General features: G+C 42.6%; 1 protein-coding gene across 1 annotated transcript; it reads right to left on the reverse strand.

Moving 5' to 3' along the window:
* Nucleotides 1-1,489: 1,489 nt before the first annotated feature.
* On the reverse strand, nucleotides 1,490-20,022 carry XK (X-linked Kx blood group). The gene is made up of 3 exons (XM_039729451.1): nucleotides 19,018-20,022; nucleotides 10,538-10,800; nucleotides 1,490-5,392 (listed from the first exon to the last, which is right to left on the reverse strand). Exons 1-3 carry the CDS (start codon nucleotides 19,647-19,649, stop codon nucleotides 4,566-4,568), a joined length of 1,722 nt encoding a protein of 573 aa, XP_039585385.1. The 5' UTR covers nucleotides 19,650-20,022; the 3' UTR covers nucleotides 1,490-4,565.
* Nucleotides 20,023-20,396: the final 374 nt, after the last annotated feature.

The raw sequence follows: 20,396 nt of genomic DNA on the forward strand, positions 1-20,396 counted from the left end.
AAAGTTACAACTCTGATGTTATTCCAGAAGGATCCCAGTAAGCAACATCCAACAAATTAGCATCCATCCTCTGCTTAGGTATGTTTTCCCATTAATGCTAGTCTGTGATTAGAAGCCTTTACAAACATAAGCATTCACATCTGAATTTCCCACCTGAAAGGAAAAATTTTCATACCTGAATACAGACATTCACCATTTCCATAAAACTTTATTCCAGTGGCAAGAGGTTTTCCTTCTACCTGCATGTAATAAAAAATTTAAAAAATAATAAATGATTAAACTTTTTTTCCCCAGGATATGAAGTTGTTCATATCAGTTCAGTTCAGCTCTCAGTTCAGGGCAGAGATTCAGTAAGCTTTCATATTTGTCATTTTGAAACACTTACCCTTCATTCTTAGTCTAATTTTGGGGTGACCTCAAGACCAAACAGTTTGATATGATACATTTTTTTCTTGGTCAGTAGGAAATTACATACTCTTTAATACATCTTACTTTTCAAGTCTTCTGTCTCTGGTAAATCAAACTTACCATCTCTGCCATATTACTGTATGTTCATATTTCTGTGATGATTCCCAACTGAGCTGAGGCACTCACTACAACTTCATTTTAAAATACAAGATTATGATGTCTGACTTGCAAACATCTGAATTCAAAGCCGTATTTTCTTTGATACATAAGACATCCAAATAGGTAAAAAGTGATAGGAAATGGTTCATTGTTTTATGCAAGATATTATCAGCTACTATGGGAAAAAATAAAAGAACTACTTCTGAATGAAAAAAAATTAAAATTAAAATTAAAATTGCAGTTTAGCAGTCCCAAGTATCCACCAAGTCTATGTTACAGGGAGTGCCACTTACTAGTACACAGTAGTGTCAGTCACCACCAGGACTTCTAAAATCTTTTCTCAGTGCTATGTAAGCAATGTACACACATTACAATTTGTTACAATGTATCTTATAACACCATATTTTAAAAATATGTGTCTATTTTATCTATTTAAATTTAGAAACACTTACATGTGCTGCAAAATTTTTGTGCATTCCTATCCCTCCACAAAAGTCCTCAGCACTGAATTTGCTAGATACTCCCAGGGTCAAATATAAGTATATGGTGAATCCAGATCAATGTAAAAAAAGTGTGCAGAGAAGAAGTTAAAATATTCTCTATAAGGTAACAATTTCCTCCCAATTTTCAATGTAAACCAGCAAAGATTCTCATACTGACAATGAATAATCTATACTAATCTTGTTCCATAAAACACTGGCCTCTTGAACTGCCCCCCCTCTTACAAAATGTTCTTCTGAACAGCAATGGAAGCGTGGGGGTAAAGGGCTCCTAAATCAATCACAGATTAATTCTTCTCTCAGGTCTTCTTGAAAACATCGCTGCTGCTGTGCGGTGACAGATGACAATGAGCTCTGTTACCTTTACTTTGGATTTCTTGAAAGCAGCACATGAAGAAGTGACACCAACACAACTTGAGGGATAGTTTCAACATTTTAATTAGTGCTGTTTTACAAGTATAAAAGAAAACCCATGTGTCAGATCTTGTATACTCTTATACACACAAATAACCCTTGCTGAGCCATCCTTTGTGTGACTCAGGACTACTCAAAAGAGTAGAGTTTTCAGCAGTAGCCCTAAACCCTAAACACACAGAGGAGAACATTCATAGAGGAGAACAAAAGCACAGTGAACTTGCAGCAAGAGATCACTCATTCCTACACAGACACACTCTGTACTCACTGTCCTCTCCATGCAGCCACTGTGTGCACTGATAACAACACCCTCCAGATTGCCATTCTCTGGAGAAAAACTGCCTCTCCCAGCTTTACAGCACACTTCAGAAAAACCAGCTGCTCCCTTCAAACCCTGGTCTAAGATAGCATCGTGTCTCCGACTCCCTCCTGCACCTTTCCACCAGCAGTGGCAGCACAGCTGGATAAACCACCCCACGCCATGGTGACAGCAGGCACTGCACAGGCAACAGCCCCTCGTGCTGGTGGAGTGCTTGAACTGTATTTGGTTATTCTGCACAACTAAGGCAAAACCATAGGACAGTAATAGAATACATATAAACTATTTTTGTCCTCTCATAACAGTGATTTAAACATTCAGCTCCCTATGCATGCACTTCAGGAAACTGGTATAAAAATAAGAAGTAATATGACACACACTCTAAATATGCATATACAGTCTTCTGTGAGGTTTAATGGCACTCACTGTGTATTCATCCTGGGCTCCTGGCTCTGTAACTCTCCTACATTTGCCTTCACTGCAGCACGTACCTGGCTGAGGTTTGTGAAGCTTTCACTGTTTCCAAATGGCACAATCACAACTGCGCCACCACTTACAGTCTCCAAACTCTGCTTTAGGCTCTCTCCTTAGATATGAAGTACTACTACATATGAAGTTACTTTTTAAATTTTCTCCCAAAGACTAATGTTTCTGACCTGGGTACATCTGTAGATAGGCAGCCACTGTAATTCCCTGATTATTGATATTCATGAGTGTCCAGCTATAATGACAGATACTCAGTTTTGGCTAAGAACACCAGAAAATTTGAGCCTGTGGGCTGAACTCCACAAGGTTGGAAGAAAAGGTTACATTCTCCCTTGCTCCTTTAACTCACTACTGAAAACCAAGAAGCAATAGTCTTTTACAACTAGAAAAGCACAGAGAAATTCTATACTGTAGTTTTACATACAAAGGTACAGAGAAACACAGTCGTGTCTTCAAGGAGTCACTTCACTATTCTATTCTCCTCAGAGAAATTAGAATAGAGGTGTTTGGTGTCTTCCCCAGATATGAGGCACATTCCCATGGCAAAATCACGCCAAAAATCCCATTACCACCCACCAATAATTTAATGACATCTACATACACATACCATACATAGACACACATTAATCAAAATGAAAACATAATACCATAATAAAACTGAAATATGAAGACATTCATTTACACTGTAGTAAAGAAAAAAATAGAAACAGGTTATGTCTTTGCAGCACTGCAGGTGACATATTTCATTAAAAATGACCCCAGACCTGAGTTTGAGACACTTCTAAAGCAATTATGCTGATGTCATCCCTACTAGGAGCTTCACATCCTGCATGAGGACAGAATGGAGGCTAAGCTTCAAGCACTGGGAGACGCTTTGGTCATCAGTTATTTGTTTCCACGAGCAGCCATAATGTGAAACACTCAAAAGAAATGTTAGGAAGGTGCTAAGCAAACAAAGTGCAAAATGCTTTCACTTAATTTGTGAAAATACATATGGGTCTGTGTATTTTCACTAAATTCTTGTGTGTTCATCTGCTGAAGCTTTCTCAGAAATTTGGAAAATACAGAAACACTTTTATTTGCGGTGATGTACTGCTGAGAACAAAAAGTCAATGTCTTCAATTTTCTCTTTCAGACTTCATTACCAGGGTTGTGATACTTCTGAGGTAAAGTCAGAGGGTTTTGAATTAATGATATTAAACTAATCATAACAAATCACAGCTCAAAAATAAGGAATCAGTGTCTTTTATCCAGTCCAAAAGGTCAATGAGCTGCCTACATGGTGCACTACCAAGCCCCCGACGATCAGGGTAGTGCTCATCTCTCTAACTTCAGCCATCTAAAATCAGATAGTCAGAACTAATTGTGAAGGCATCTGGTTAACACTGGGTAACAGGTCACCAGAGAGTGATTCTTTTCACCTACATTTTGAGATGGGGTGAGTCACTCCCTGCATATGTGCACTGGAGAGCACCTACGTGGCTGGTACACATTGTCTGCCCAGCCTCTAGATATTTATATAAAGTGATCACGACCCTGACAACAAAACATCACAAAGTATTAAAGAAATAATAATGAAAGAAAAATAAGCTATTCCAGAACATCACAATTAATGTGTTCAATTTAATTCCCTTACTAACAAGCAGTAAACATGAAGGGTGAAACAGTGCAAAGCCAATAACCCCTCTGTCCCTCCTCAGTAACAGTCCCATTTCTGTTTCAGTGCTGGCTAATTGGCTGTTTCATGGCAACCCAGACTACAGTGCGTTGTGCAAGTCCAATTCTTCTACCACTGAGAGAAGTATTATCTTATTACACTGATTAGCGTGTAAAATAGTCTGCAATTTGATCAAAGCAGACCACAGCTACAATCCATACATAGTCCAGGTCTAAGCTCTGTTTCCATGCTAGGGTGACATGCCGTGGGACTTCCTATCTGAAATAAAAGTCACTGCCTTCCATCCTCAGACTTCCTGAGTAAGGTGAGCATCAGGACAGTTTCTGAATGATGTCTCCAATAATGACTTAAAATAAGTATGTGACAATAAACCTATGTGCAAAAATGCTCTGAAATAGAAATCTACAAACAACGATTGCTCTCCTTACACAAACACGAATACTCATACACTGCTGTCCACAAAAACAGGCATGTCAGCCATCATGCAGTGCTACATGTGCAAGAAAGAAATCCTACCCACAAGACACAATGTCTAAGATACACGTTGCTCCCAGCAGGTGATCTGCCACCTTCCAAAGGCACCTACTTGCTTCCAGTTGTACTAGGCATTGGAAGAAACACTTTGATGAATACTCCTGTTTTGAGAATCTATTGTCTTGCTACTGCCCCGTGCTTCATCAGTATTTTCAGGAGATTTCATCGCCACCTTGCCTGTCAGTAGAGTGGATTTGTGATGCTGACAAATAAAGTGGAGGATCTGGAAACAGGACAGCAAAGCTTCGGTAATGCTGGAGGAGAAAAGTTTTTTGCAGGGGTGACAGAACTGGTAGAACACCAACATGAAGAAGATGCCCATGCAGTAACCTATCAGGAGCTGCAGGAACAACATTGGGGCACAGACATAGAGGTAGAAGTCTGTTCTGTAAATGTACCACATCAGCAGGAGGAAGGCGTTCTCCGTCAGCCGCACGATGTAGTACACGGTCATGCGGTACCAGTTCTGGGATTTGCTAATCAAGTCAGGGTCACTGAGCTCCACCTGTGCTGCCGACCAGCAGAACATGTTAATGCCAGCATACAGGAACGTGAGCAGGCACAGGACGATGGTTGTGCCCACTCTGCTCAATTCCTTCTCTATGTTCTCAGGAAATGGTGACTTGCTAAGCCAGAAGAGAATCCAGGGGTAGAAGAAGAAACCTAAGAAGTTCAGTAGCACGACGACGAAAACCCAGATTTGAAGGACTGAACCAAAAAGCACCAGCACCGTGACCCGTGTGGCGATCTCAAAGCTCCTCCACAGGAATATGCAGAGGTAGGCAGCAGGTTTCACACGGACATTGTAATCATCATACTTTATCTTAATGGCCAGGATGTTGCAGCGTAAGGCGCCGTAAACGATCGACAGGAGAGAAAGCACCATAAAAATACCTACAAAGAGAAAAGACAAAGCAGGACCTTCAGCTTAGCAGCAGACATTGCATCAGGGGAGTGCAGGTGCAGTCATTGTCACTGCGCTCCTGGGGATTCCCAGCAGGATGTAATGCCACGGGAGCCATTCCCAGCCCATATCTGTGTGAAGGAAATGAACTCTACCCCAGTCAAACCCAGCACATTACCCTAATCCTACCTCCTATTTTGGTCCCTGTTGGATATTTATTCAGGAAGCTGGTAAGAAAAAGAAGGCACTTAGCAGTCATAAGTGTCTGTCCCTCCTCCCCGTGCCCAGGGCTGTTCATACACAGGCAGGCCTTGGTAATTTCACAGCTCAGACATTACAGTATCCAACTTGCTCCCAAACTCCTACAGTACTCCATAAGGCACAGGGTGCTACTCTCTTTCCATACAGATGAAAAACTGCAAAATAGAAGCTGAAACTTTGGAGTAACTTGGACATGCAGATAACTTGGTGCTTATGAAGTTCTGTGTCAAAGCAAATCACAAAAAAGGTATGTGATGCAGCTCAAAATTGAAAGCTGAAGGAATTTAAACCCAGCACTGTCCACATATCTCTGTGTAGAGAGATATTTACTCACCTGCCTGTACTGTGTTTCCCTATACATCAATTTTCTTTATACACCCATCTGTATCATGCATTTAAAAAAACATTCCTATTAAAAATGTCTTTAAATTCAGATCAATTTTCAGTACCTCCTATCTACCCAGAATCCCTGAAAGGAAGGTTTCACATTTAAATTCTGCAGAAAGTGAAGGCAGAGACCAGATGTTACCTGGCACTGCAGGAGGGTGTCCTGTCTTGCCGTATTAAGTAGGTACAAATGTACATGAATACTGAACACAGAGAACAAACAAAGTGCTAACTGCCCACAGGTTTTTTTTTTGTATTTGCATACACAATTATATAAATATTTATTCACAGTTTTTACTAACCTGTTGAATAGCTGATATTGCCTCAGATAAAATAATTAGAGTTCGGAATTCTTAATTATGTCAATTACACTTGCAATGCTTAGCAACCAGTGTTTTCTGCAGCCTTCAATTAGTTTGTGTGCCAATATTCTACAAATAAACATTTGTATCCTACAAATAAACTGGATTCTCTGTTTTGCTGTAGCTATATGGCCAAAATTATCAGGGTTTCAGCTTTTTTCTAATTATAAGTCACTAATTTCTAAGCAATCCTTTGGAAGAAACAAGTATATTTTAAGACCTCTAACAACTTTCTAAGAGAATTTTCTCTATCATTTCAGCTAATCTCTTTTCCATTATGACCCAAAAACACCTCTGAATTACTTTGGAAAAGAATTAAGTCTTTATATCTAATTTTCCAAGGCATTCAGTAAGATGAAAAGCATTTATCATTTTATAATGTAATTTTGTACCTGCCAGTTTGGTGGTGCATATATTCTCTGAAAATGTTTATGTTGAAATTGTTAGTAGGTAGTCAGTAGCTTTTACATCTTTCTTACAACACTGAATAATGTCTCCGAAAATGACTTAAAATAAGCATGTGACAATAAACCTATGTGCAAAAGAGCTGGGCATTTTTAATTGTTATGTCTTGGAAAAACATCAGCTGAAAGCAGAAGAGCAGATGAGTTCAGTCAAGAATGTTGCTTGATGTCCTATGGCTTTTTACAGTCTTTCCTGTAGTTTTAAGCTGTGCAAGAACATAAATTCCAGCAGCTAATGAAGCAAAAGAATGTTCTCAGAGTTAAAGGAACATAAAGATGTACCCACTGGGGACTGAGTGCTGCTGTGCTGGAACTCTGCTTGCTTTCTGCTTTGACAAGCTGAAATATTGATCTTATTCCCCATTTTCACTTTAGGGAATCTATATTAATCTCAAACCTATCTTACAAATTCAAGCCTTCAAAAGAGGCATTTTTCCATTGATAGAACACAAGTCATGCTGACTCTGATTTAATACACTAATCCAGTCCTACTCCTTTCCTAAAAGCTCATTGTCACCAAACCTTCAGTTCAAACATAATTTTTAACTCTGTGAGAAAGATGGTTTGAAACAATCACAAAGAGAAATAGCAGAGGGTGACACTGTTGCTTTTACTTATCCTGAGCAGGCAACGAAATGTAAATTTAAAAGGCAAAGTATTTTCCCCTGGAACATTTCCAAGTCCTCCAACAGTCCTTATAAAGGTGGCTCTTCTCTTCTTCCTCTTCCCAAAAGGCTTTTTCTTACAAATCAGAGGTGGACACTCACAGAATCATCCAGGGAGGCACTGATTTGTTGTGTTTTGTTATTACATCTCAAGTCCTTTCAAGACCTGGTCCTTCCCACTTCAGAAGCTGCTAAGACGGCAAATGATGCTCTAGATGAGCTACCTCACAAGTACCAATGAAATCTATTCTAGATAATATAGTGACATGTGTACAAAATAGAACTAGGACCCAGATTAGGCTAATACATGTGGGTTTCCAATGTTATATTACATCCAAAACTTCTACACTTTTCATGATAAGCAGTCACCAAAGTGTATGTTGCTCATCACTAACCTCAAGAGTTGGTCCTGCTTTTGCAGCTCTCTGGTTGTCTTGATCTTACATTCTTGGCAGACTATGAAATGACAATTTTGAAAAATGCCAGACACTGGCAAGACCCCAATAATCCAGAAGAAAGCATTCAGAGAAATTCATGAACGCCATGAAATACACAAGAAATTTGCAGCTTGGCTCTGACTGACCAAGGGCTGGGCAAGGATGCATGCTCTTTTCAGAAGTGTTCAAGCCAACACTGGAAGTAATAAGGAGTTTCAAACAGATTTGAAAGGGACATGCCATGCCCCCAGCATGATTGTAAACAGCTTCAGGTTCTCAAGTCATACTGATCTCATTACCCTGAACAAGCAGAATTTACACAGAATGACAGGGTGCATAGAATCCAGAAAAATAACAGACTGATGAGGAGACAAGACAAAACACGTGGAAATCAAAATACAAGACACTAAGAATTATAGCAGGTGCAAATGGAAGAGAGCCTGAAATTTGAAGGACCAGTGTCAAAGAACAGGGAAGCTGAAGACATCTGAAGTGTGGAATAAGAACTGGGCTGGCTGGATGAAGAGATTGCAGGAAGTTTCAGTGTATCAGCAGCTAGGATACACACAACAAGAATATGGCTAGGACTCTTATTTTTCTGATGAATGAGCTGTAGCAGACATTGACACCATTCCTAACACCTTTTTTTTCTTTGCATTTCTGTATTTTAGAATTACATCTGTATGGAGATGCTCCTGGGAAGCATGAAATAACTGCTGCATTTGAAAGTGGGTTCACCAAACTCTCCGGTGAGCCAGCTTATCTTTGGTCATTTCACTCAGGGAGTGTCAGTTATAAGTTTGTGATTACAACTTATCTCAGCAGAGACTGAAAAAGCTAGAAGCAATAGAGCCTTACAAATGATTATTAAATACGCAATTATCTGATCGTCTAGAACACAGAACTTTTCTTTGGAAATCATGACCAGTAAGGTCAAAATCAGTAATAAAAGAAAGACAAATAAAAAGGTGACCTTTCTTAAGTAAATGCCACCTACAGCAAAGTGACTGGAGATTTTTCTAATTGCACCATTCAGCAAAGGATTCAACCATGCTGTCCCCAACCCACATCACAAATGCCATGGTTATTTGAAAGACCTACCTTAGTTATGAAGAACTCAGGGACTTGAAGGAGTAATGTCTAACTCAGGAACTGGAAGGCGTAATGTGTTCCAAGAAACTACAGCTACGATGTTCTGGTTTTGGCTGGGGTAGAGTTAATTGTTTTTTTCTAGTAGCTGATACAGCACTGAGTTTGGATTCAGTATGAGAATAATGTTGATAACACACTGTTTTAGCTGTTGCTCAGCAGTGCTTTAAGTCAAGGACTCTTCAGTTCCCCATGCTCTGCCAGTGAAGAAGTACACAAGAAGCTGTGAAGAAGCACAGCCAGAACAGATGACCCAAACTATCCAGAGGGATATTGCATACCATTGGTATCATGCTCAGTGTATGAACTGGGGAGAGTTGTCTGGGAGGAGCCAATCGATGCTGCGGGGTGGTTTGTGCATCACTTGTCTTTCTTGGGCTTTATTCTTTTTCCTCTCTCTCCCTCCACCCCTCTCACCCCTCTCTCTCCCCTTCTACTACTGTTATTATTGTTATTATTATTATTATTATTATTATTATTATTATTATTATATTACTTTATTTCCATTATTAACTTGTCACCTCAGCCTCAGCCTCCCTAGCTGTGAAGCTGGTAAAGATCCTCTCAGGGCTTTAGAGATACAAGAGCTATTTAGTGTTTCAGTGTAAATGCACCTTCCACTTCCTTCAAGTTCACACAGGTGCCAAAGTCCTTTCTCACACTGAAAAGCTCTGTGTCCCGTGACCAGCTGGAGATGGTTCTCCATTCAACAGTGAGCCAGAAAACCAAGAGCATATCATGGAAGTAAGATGCAGAGTTCCACAGCAAGGCAGATGAGTCCTGGTAAGCCCATGTTGGTGAAGGCTTAACAGCTTGGGTCCAGAGATGAGATGACCACAGTTGCACAGCAGCTTACTGAGTCCTGCCTTTCGACTCCAGAATCAGAGTGTGGCACAAGTAAAGACAGTTCATGTTCTCAGCTCATATTTAAAACTGCATTCCTGAAAGTATGTCTTCCCTGAGGCAGCATGACAAAACATGCTCTGCAGTGTACCCCAAAGAATTTTCCAGAAAGTTTTGCTCAAAAACCAAAATGGAACAGAGGTAATTCTTCATGAAAACAGCTTGGTCCCTCCAGCTGCCTCCCTCTCATACCATAATGGTCACTTTATCAAATCAATGTTTTTACACCAATCCAAGTGTGCTACAGAAGGTGTCATAGTCTAAAACATGACGATATAAACTCAAAAACAACATCACCATCAAAAGCTATCAGGGAGACAAAACCCATTACAGAATGCTTGGTTCTTGTGCAGGAGACGATATAAACTCAAAAACAACATCACCATCAAAAGCTATCAGGGAGACGAAACCCATCGAAACCCATTGCAGAATTCTTGGTTCTTGTGCAGGGCAGCTACAACTGACTTCCCTCCCACCCAAAGACCAAAAAGCAACAGCTCCACCTACTTCTGGCAACCGTGATCTCCTGCTGCAGGACACAGATGTAGAGCTGGAGCGTGAGCTGGGGCGCTGAGCCGAGGAACGCCTGGATCACCGAGGCCCTGCTGAACGCAGACCTGTGTGTGCACAGCTTGCCTTCAGCCTGTCCCACTTCCTTCTCTATTTCTTCTGAGTACCCATCCTTGGGCATCTGCCTCTTCTTTGTGATGCTGACATAGGGATCTTCAACTCTGCCAGCACGGAAGTAAATATAAAGGGCTTCCACACACCTACAAGCAAACAAGTGGATAGAGTAACAGGGAAAAATGAAAGAAGGAAAGGTATCTCCACTTCCTGGTATTCTAAGCAATAACATACTAAGTCCTAAGCTATTTTTTCATAGAGCAAAGCCTGTAGGTTTTCTCCTCCTGGTGAACTTGGAATATGACAGATTTCATTATTTGAAATAGGAATTACATGTTATTAGAGGGCAGGAACCTGGCAGGGCCCTTTGGGCTGCTTGTGGTACTTAGACTTGGGAGGAGGTTTAATTATTTTCTATGAGCTGCTCTTGTTCTCTGCTGTCCCATTAAAGTCCTTAAACTGCTCATCCACTATAAGGATGTCAAACCCAGGACCCAAATTGGAAGTGTGTTTCTTCAGATTCTCATGTTTTTTTCTTTATACTGATACATCTGTGACATGCTAATGGGACGTGGCAATGAACCCACTTTTCACACCTTTGCCTTAAAACATCTGAAGGGAGAAGCTCGGGGTACAAGCAGGTGCACACACCTCCAAACTTAACCAAGCAATGGTTCAAAACACCAGTAAAATGCCAGACCAGTGAAAAGAAGCAGCTTTGAGCCTCACAACCCTTGAAGTCAACATCATTTTTCTAAAAACGCACAAGAATAGGAGCTTTAGTTCTTAAGAGGGTTTATGTTTACTGTACTGTTAAAGAAATATTAAATATAATCTGGCAAAAAAGATTCTAACAAAGAAGATGCAGTCTTTCCAGTTGCTGCAGCTCTTCATACTTTAAACACAGTGGGAGCCAAACCCTCTTGTTTATCAAGGTCTAACTTACTGCCAACTAACTCCCAAGGAACAATCTGGTACCAGCACATACGCTTCTACTCATAAATTACATATTGTTACACTATTTGCTGCATTCACCCACACGCAGAGACAAATCCATACATTCTGGAGAGAACAGAAAAGGTTGTCTCCAGAAAATGCTGCAGCAACAACAACAATCTGGCTCCTGGAGTGTATAAGAAGATAACAGCCCCAGAGAGATATCTGCAAGGAAAGAGCAGCATCTTCCGCAACCTCCTTCCAATGATTGTTTTTTAACTGGCTAAAAATTTATGAAAACTAGTTCAGAGTTTTCATGAAGTTTACTCATGAAGAGTAGTTGTCTTCTAAGAGAACTACTTGGGTATGAAGGTGTGAGGGGCAGGCTTGGGCATCACGCAGGACCCAAAACACACCGGGAAATATTCACCCTTGTCTAGGAAGTAACAACAAGGAAGGAACAGGTGAAATCACAAGATGAAGGGGAAGGAAGAAGAAAAAACAAGTTTACTTCTGTTTATTTTAATAAACTTTACTTCATTTTTTCCTCTAACTGGACCACTAGGAAGTTTCAACCACTCTAGATGAAGAGCAGTTTTGGGATTGTGTAGTACTATTCCTAATTCACTAGGCTTCAGCTCTCATTATGACTAAAGCTATTCAACATTCCTGCTGCTCTGGATGCTCCATTCACAGAGGTGACTTTCTGTCTTCCCCTCATTAATCTTTTCACTCCCTGTCAATCTTGTTCCACATGAAAGAACCCATACAGGCAGAAATACAGTGTGAAAAATTAATAAAGCACTGTGGCTTTATGAAGCCAGCACAGATTCTGAAACCAACAAATCGATTTATTCCAAAAAGAAAGATCCCAGACCATTTTTGTCTCATTTAGTATTCACAGCCATGCATTCACCCTGAGCTGAGGGCAAGTCTGAGTATATTATGGAAAACTGGATCTCACCATCAGGCTCTGAACTCTTGCCATGTGTGATTAGAAGCAGATATAGTCTAGGGACCCATCTAAAAAATATGCAGTGATCCCATTAAAGAGATCAGATTTATAAGACTACTGACAATAGCAAGCATTATAACCAACCAAACCCTGAGTTTTGGAGCAAGCATTTGATTTTTATTTATTAGCTGGGTATTAAGTAGCAGTATATTGTTTGTGATGGGGATTTTTTGTCCATACAGAAAAGCAAACATAAATGGTCTGATGAGCAAACCTTAGAGCTAAATGGGCCTTTTACCACTACAACAGAGTAATAAAAAATGCTACATGCAAGCTTTCAGATTACATTGATAATGATGCCCATTTTCTCCCAGGCCCTGCCAGGCCCATGCAAGAGTGTTTCTGGAAGTCAAGCCATCTGGGACAAATAACAAATGCACTCAGGATCCAGCTGGTGCCACTGCCCAAGCAACTGCTTCCAGCAGGAGCAGACTGGCAGCTGACAGAGAGAACAAGCATCAATCTAAAAGTTTAAGGAATAGAGTGTGGGAGGGGCACAGGCATTTGAATGACCATGCAGGTGAGAAGGGTCCAGAACTGTGATGAAGAATCAACGCAGATCATGTTGCTGGACAGAGAGAACAAGCATCAATCTAAAAGTTTAAGGAATAGTGTGGGAGGGGCACAGGCACTTGAATGACCATGCAGGTGAGAAAGGTCCAGAACTGTGATGAAGAATCAATGCAGATCATGTTGCTATGTCAGACTGTGACTTTGCCTATGAAGTACATGCTGAGGGGGTTGGGCATCTTGTCTTTAAATGAACTACCTGGCTTGCTCTTTTTTAGCATGAAACACAACTAAGAGACAATGCAGAAGAAGGGGATTGCTTCATGGCAGCTTTCCCCCACAGTTACAAGCTCCTGCAGCATGGTGAATTCCACAGAAGCCATCATTGCTGCTCTGCTCCAGAGGGACAGGAGTGAGAGATCCCAACTTCTGCACAATCCATCTCCTGCAATGATGTTTAGGGCCACTTCAAGAGCTCTTCATATGATGTCAAGAGCAGAAGGCAAGCAGCTGGCTGTGTCCTCTGCATGTAAGCACTGACCACAGCACAGGCTCTGAAGGAATTAAAATTGCTCTGAGGAAAGCCAGATCTACTTTCTACAGTGAAAGTTAAGAGGTAAGAAAAGGATGGTGCTTTCTCCTCTGCTGCCATATCCTGGCAGAAAGAAGAGCCATACTTTTCCAGAGATCCTTACAGTGCCCACAAAAAGTGATTCAGCCCCAACACATTTGTCTTCTACACAGTAAGTAGGAGGAATAATCCTACCCTTATATACTTGCTGAGAGTGAGCACCTCATTCCCTCTTTTAATCATGGATGCGTGGGATTGGAACACAGGCAAAATAATGGTGGTGTGAAGAGGGAGAAGGTAATGAAAACAGGGAACTTTCCACACTCAACCAGCCCTTCAAGAACAAATATTTGAGACCTATCCACACACACCCTCTGTAAATGTACAAGCAGATGTCTCTGATATGTAATTTTCACTAATTCCTTCTCTTCAGAGACGTATGCAAAAGACATCAGTCCTGCAGATTTACTTACCTTCATCAGGCAAAGATTGCTCCTCACTCATTGTTCTACCTTTTACCCGCACTGATTTCCTGTTCACCTCACCATGGACACCCAACACATCTACTCAAGAATAAAGGAAAGAAAATAGCCTGAAGAGAGTCTAAACATATTCTTCCATCTGGAAAAGAGGGAGGCACATCAAGAGTTGTTAATTTTAAAGCTAGGAGGATCTCCTACAGTGAGGTCTGCCAATGAAGTCCTACAAGGAAGGGAAGTTTTTAGATCTGTTCTATTTTGAACTTTTAATCAGGTCACCAGCAAAGAGAAACTACTCATAAAGGACAAGATTTCTGCACAATGTCATTGAAACAGTATTGGCACCATTAGAGCTTATTAGATTTCAAACTGCAGAATTAGATGCCCAAAACATGAATGACTGTAAAAAAATGGGGGTTTTGTTTTTTCTTTTTATTTTTACTTCCTGCAGCTCACAGAATCAAACTTTGTCCATAACAGCAGCTCCTCTGGCAGTCAGATGCAAGCTTCCTCCTGCATCTGCTGTGCTGCTGTCTACATGGTACACAGAGACATGTAATTGTTTCTCCTTATGCCCTGAGAAACAAAGCCTCATCCCATAAAAAAAAGTCTATTGTTTATATCCTTGTCCCATTATAACCTGAGGAAAACAGTCATTAGTGTTCTATAAAGGGGCCTGTTATATTTACTTGAGATTTGTTTTGCAAGAGTTCATCCTTCTGCTGACCCAGCCCTGCTCTGACTGTGTTCACCAACACAGAACAGGTTGGGCTCACACTGCACTAACAGAGCACCAAGGAACAGAGTTCCAAAGACACCTGCAGTCACTCAAACTTCCCTCTCCATGAAGTTGGTACCAGAAAGAAGCACTGCCAGGCTCACACCAGTTGGTTTTTCAGTACAGTCTTCAGTAAATCAGGTGGGAGGAGTCCCTGCATCCAGCAGACTCAGTCCCAACATCCCCAGTGTGTTAAGCCCTGACTGGCCAAGTCAGTTTGTTGGGTATCTGCACTTCAGCTCTTGACCTTTTTATTACTTGAAGAATTTAAAAGGGCAAGCAAGTTAACAGGGGGTTCTCTGGTGCCTATCATGAAGGGTAAGTACAAAAGGAGGCTCAGGGGGAACATTATTGCTCTCTACAACTCCTCAAGAGGCTGTAGTGAGGTGGGGATTGGTCTCTTCTCCCAAGATAACGAGAGACATGACAAGAAGAAATAGTGTAAAGTTGGTCCAGGGGAATTTTAGGTGGATATTAGTAAAGATTTTTTCACTGAAAGGGCAGTCAGGCATTGGAATAAGCTGCCCAGGGAAGTGGTGTAATCACCATGCCTAGGAATGTTCAAAAGGCATGTGGATATGGTGATCATGGACATGGTTGAGTGGTGAACATCATGGTGCTGGGTTATCAGTTGAACTCTGTGATCTTAGAGGTCTTTTCCAAATTAAACAATTCCCTGATTCTCTGAGGAGTTATTTGCACTTAGAAGAAATCCTGAAGTGTAGAGCAGTACACCAGAAAAACTACATCCAGTAATTATCTATTATAATTGCAGCAGTGCTTAAAATCTCAAGGTGACCATGGTGCTACAAGTGCCACCCAAATGAAGGGAAGAAAGAGACAGACCCTAGCACAGGAGCAGCCTGAGCCAAAAAGCTCATCATGATCTTCCCTGGAGAAAAAAGTAATAAGTCTCTCATTGACACTGGCTACTGTTTTAAGTAATTTCTTCTGTTATAATTTATAGTGTGGTAAAAGAATCTCCTTTTGCAAAAAAAAACAAAACAAAAAAACAACAAAAAAAAAAAACCACCAAACCAAACCTACCCAAATACATCTTTTAAGCATCCAGACAAGTGCATTCATAAGGAGTGGCATTGACCTGAAATGCTGCAGGAATCCCCATGATGCCCAGAAACCTGCAGTCACTTTGCTCCAGCCAAGTCTCTGCAGAGCCTCTGGCACGCCTGCATCCTAAGGATCACAGCCAGGCCACTAAGGGGAATAGGAATTTTGCTCTACAAATTGCTGTGAATTTATAGAGAAACTCCTAGGGAGTGGGAGAAGAAATTAAAAAAGGGTACATGAACAGTACACCAAAAGTCCTCTCTGGGAAGAGGGATGCTACCTAATTTTAGTCCTCCCAGTGGCAGCAGCAGGACAGCGAGTGCCTCCTGAACAGGTGGAGTGTGGGTGTTTGGGGAAGGTGGTGGCATGCAAGAAGGTTCTATAAGGGAAAGTACTTTTTTTCCATCACTGGATGATTCAAAATAGGCTGAATCATTTGGCTTGCAAGGCTAAATACCCTCCTTCCCTGCCAAGATATTCCAAAACCATTCCCCAAATCTAAAGGAGTTTTTTTAAGGAAAAAAGGAAGGGGAAAAAAATCTAGATTTTAAGATGATGAAGAAAAACTCACATGACACATAAGGGCTGGTGGTAAAGCAGTGCACTGATATCTGAGTATTTAAGTCTGAACAGAGAAATCCTGATTATTCTGTATCAAACCAAATGAAACAGAGATAGTTAAAAAGTTGTTGTTAAGTTTCTTTTAAAGCCTGCCAAAGGTGCCAGCTCTCTGTTGCAGCATATCATCACACACAGCCTCAAGGTTCTTAAACGTTTCATTGCCCTGCCACAAGCAGACAGAGCCTGGAGAGGCTCCACTGTCTGTCCTATTTGACCTAATTTGACCCAGCCCTCCCTAAGCAGCCCTGGGCTGTGCCAGGCAGGCACAAGAGCCCCAGCAGGGAGGATGGAGCCAGACTTCACACGGGGGAAGCAGATGACAGAGCAGCAGGATTCTCTGGAGCAAAGGAGCAGAGGTTTGCCTGAAAGGATGGAGTAAAATGCCTCCAAGGACAATGGTCTTTTTCAGCTTACAAAAAGTAAAAAGTCCCAGTGCAGTGATGATACAACCAAAATATACTTTGCCTTCCAGCTATCATCCATACTTTGTGTGTATGCCAGTCCACCCAGGGTAGAAAGCCTCCTGTACAAAGCAGGGAAAGGGAAGGTATTTTGTGTGCTGAAAACACAACAGCATTTACAGTGCAGAGCTGTATCTGACAGGAAGAAATCAGTTTCCTCTTCTGACAGATAAAGCAATCTTTAGTTGCAGAAGGCAAGGAAGGAAAAAAAAACCCAAACCCAAAACCCTTTACTGTCTGTGTCAGATCATTTTGTCTTCCCAGACATTTGTGCTGTATCCTACAAACTGACACATTTCCTTAAAAGTAAAGAGAGCTTGGTTTGTATTAAATTTTTAATTTGCAGAGACCTTCCAGCCTTTAGCAGCCAATAAGTTTTTCAGGTAGCATGAACGTACTAATCTATTTAATTAGTAATTATAATTCCAGTTATCCTGGCTTTAGAGAGAGGTCAACATACATCACTTTGTCATGCCTAAATGATGCCATGGGGACTATGGCACCATAGTCACTTGTGCTGTTGGCACAGCACAAATATGCTGCAGCACATCCAGAGCATCTCAAACCGCCGGGAAATGCTAAGTTTGTAAATCTTTGACAGAGGAAAAAGTGCAGAGTTGGCAACACACGAGAGGAGAGGAGAGGGCTTCCATATGCTCACTAGTTTTACAGCAGTGGCTGCAGCTGGGAGTTCACCAGAAAGCAGGAACTGCGTTCTGCACAAGATAACGTTTGTGTTGTAAACTGAAAACTTGATGTTGAGAAGGAAACAGAAAGTCAAGTAATGCTTGGTGGTTGAGGTAAAAATATAAATCTAGGTTTCTTTCATATAATTAAAAAGAAAATCCTTCAATTTCTTCTTGTTGCTCAAATCCTTTGTCTGCTTCCTCACCCATTCTGGCTTGACATTAGATTCTTTCCTTGTCTTTCCTCAATAAATTGATTTAGAATAACAAAAGTAATGTACTTAATTTTTGACAGTTTCTTTCTCTTTGGTTCCTCTCTTATATTCCAAAAATGTAAAAACATTTTGTTCTTAGCTTTTAGAAAATCAGAGCTCTTTCAGAACTGTTATGCCACAACTTACACATCTTTAAAATATTAACGAAGCAAGCAAAAAAAATCCATGCATAGTTATAGAAGAAGTCAATGCTTTTGAAGTGTTAGATATTTTGTAACATCCAAACTGTTTGCCTTTCCTTAGCGTGAACAAATCTTTCTTTTACACACTGTTCAAAAAGTTGGTGACACTTCTCCTAGCCTCTACTACATACACACTGCATTTAATTGCCTTTCTTTTTAAATAAAAGATTTGAGTATAAATTTAAAATTAATGCTCCCCAGAAACATATTGTCTTGGAAATGCACATTGCTGTAACTTTTAATCTTTTTTTTTTTTTTTTTCCTACGGGTACTTTCAGTGAGACATTGAACTGGAATAGAAAAAATCTCCAAAGCAAATTGGGGCGGGAAGCTCAGGTTTGGAAGGAAAGACAAACTAGAGCATCACTGATGCTCCAAGACGCACGGATGGGATGGGCACTATCGTTGTTAACTCGCAACCGAGTGAGGAATCTCCCGTTCTCTCTTGGGAGTGATCTGAGAGCAAAGCGCTGTGGATGAGGCAGCAGCGAACAGACACATCCATCTGCAAGAAGCCACAGGGATGGAACCCAGCGCAGAGCGGGACGCGGAGGGGCTGAGCTCGCGGCTCCCCGCTGCCCGGCAGTGCTGAGGGGTCACCCGCAGGTTCGTGCCCGAGGCATTCCCAAAGGACCGCTCCCCGCAGCTGCGGCAGGACGCGGCGGCGGCTCCCGGCGCTGCCGGGCGGGAGCGGCCCCGCCCGCCCCGCGCAAAGGCCGGGGGGCTCCGGGCGCCCCCGGCCCCGGCCCCGGCCCGCTGGAGGCGGCGCGGACTCACCGACCTGACGAGCGGCCCGAGCTGCAGCAGGTGCAGCAGCAGCACCAGCGGGCGGTCGCGGCTCACGTCGCGGTGGATGAAGACCAGGCTGAGCTGCACCAGCGCGCAGGGAAGGAGGGCGAAGAACAGCGTCAGCGTCTGCCACATGCGGTCCCCCGTGTCGCGGTAGCCCGCGCTCAGGCACAGCGCGGCCGCCGTCTCGGACATGAAGAGGACGAGGGAGACGAGGACGGAGCCCGGGAATTTCATCGCAGCGGCCGCCCCAGCCCGGCCCGCCCAGCCGCCGCCGCCGCCGCGCACTGGGGCCCAGTCCCCGGCAGAGGGAGCGCGCTCGCCGCCGGCCCGCGGCCTCTGCAGCCTGGGGCTGGGTCCGGGCCGGGGCTCGATCCTGACCGCGCTTGGATCCTGCCTGGCTCTGGATCCTGGCCGAGGCTGGACCCTGGATGGGCTGGAAGCGGGGGAAGGTTCCCCGGCGGTGCGCGGGGAGCTGCCCGTCATCGTGTCTCCTTCAGCCGTCAGACACAGAGCTGAACTGGGGGCTGGTGGGAAGGGGCCAGCGGGGCCCCTCAGGCCTTCGGCAGGCTGGGGAGATCGCACAGCCACGGCATCGCCCAGGCTGGAGAAGAACCACACCATGGCACTGAGTGCCACGTCCAGGCTTTCCTGAAGCACACCTCCAGGAACAGTGATTCCACCACTTCCCTGGGCAGCCCGATGTCTAATGCCCACTTCCCTGGGCAGCCTGCTCCAATGTCTAATTATCCTTTCTGTGAAGAAATTCCTCCTAATGTCCAACCTAAACCTCCCCTGGTGAAGCTTAAGATCATGTCCCCTAGTCCTATCACTGTTTGCCTGTGAGAAGAGACTGACCCCCACCTGGCTACACCCTCCTGTCAGGGACTTGTAGATTGTGACAAAATAGAGATCTCAAAGACAGAGGCAAGGGCAAAGTCTGTACCAGGAAGAAAATAACCCTGTGCAATAATAAAGGCAGAGAGATGATTTAATTAATAAACAAACAAACAAACTCCACAACAAAACCAACCAACCAAAGGCAGAAAAGGAGTTGTGAGTGTAGGAGAGGCTCCCCTCATGCACTCCAGCTCAGTGATCAGGGCAGTGTGGCAGTGTCAGAGGTGCCCTTTTTGCTCTCTGCCAGGTGGCTCTCCTCGTTTGCCAGACCCTTTCCTTCAAAGGCTGTACCAGGAAGAAAATAACCCTGTGCAATAATAAAGGCAGAGAGATGATTTAATTAATAAACAAACAAACAAACTCCACAACAAAACCAACCAACCAAAGGCAGAAAAGGAGTTGTGAGTGTAGGAGAGGCTCCCCTCATGCACTCCAGCTCAGTGATCAGGGCAGTGTGGCAGTGTCAGAGGT

Source organism: Passer montanus, unplaced genomic scaffold, assembly GCF_014805655.1.
Source record: "Passer montanus isolate IOZ18808 unplaced genomic scaffold, ASM1480565v1 scaffold69, whole genome shotgun sequence".
Classification (NCBI taxonomy): Eukaryota; Metazoa; Chordata; class Aves; order Passeriformes; family Passeridae; genus Passer; species Passer montanus.

Coding starts and splice junctions, on each gene's coding strand:
- XK (XM_039729451.1), bottom strand. CDS start 19,649: ATGGTGTGGTTCTTCTCCAGCCTGGGCGATGCCGTGGCTGTGCGATCT. Junction 10,801..19,017: donor CAGCTCGGGCCGCTCGTCAG/GTCGGTGAGTCC, acceptor GTTTGCTTGTAG/GTGTGTGGAAGCCCTTTATA. Junction 5,393..10,537: donor GGAGATCACGGTTGCCAGAA/GTAGGTGGAGCT, acceptor TTCTCTTTGTAG/GTATTTTTATGGTGCTTTCT.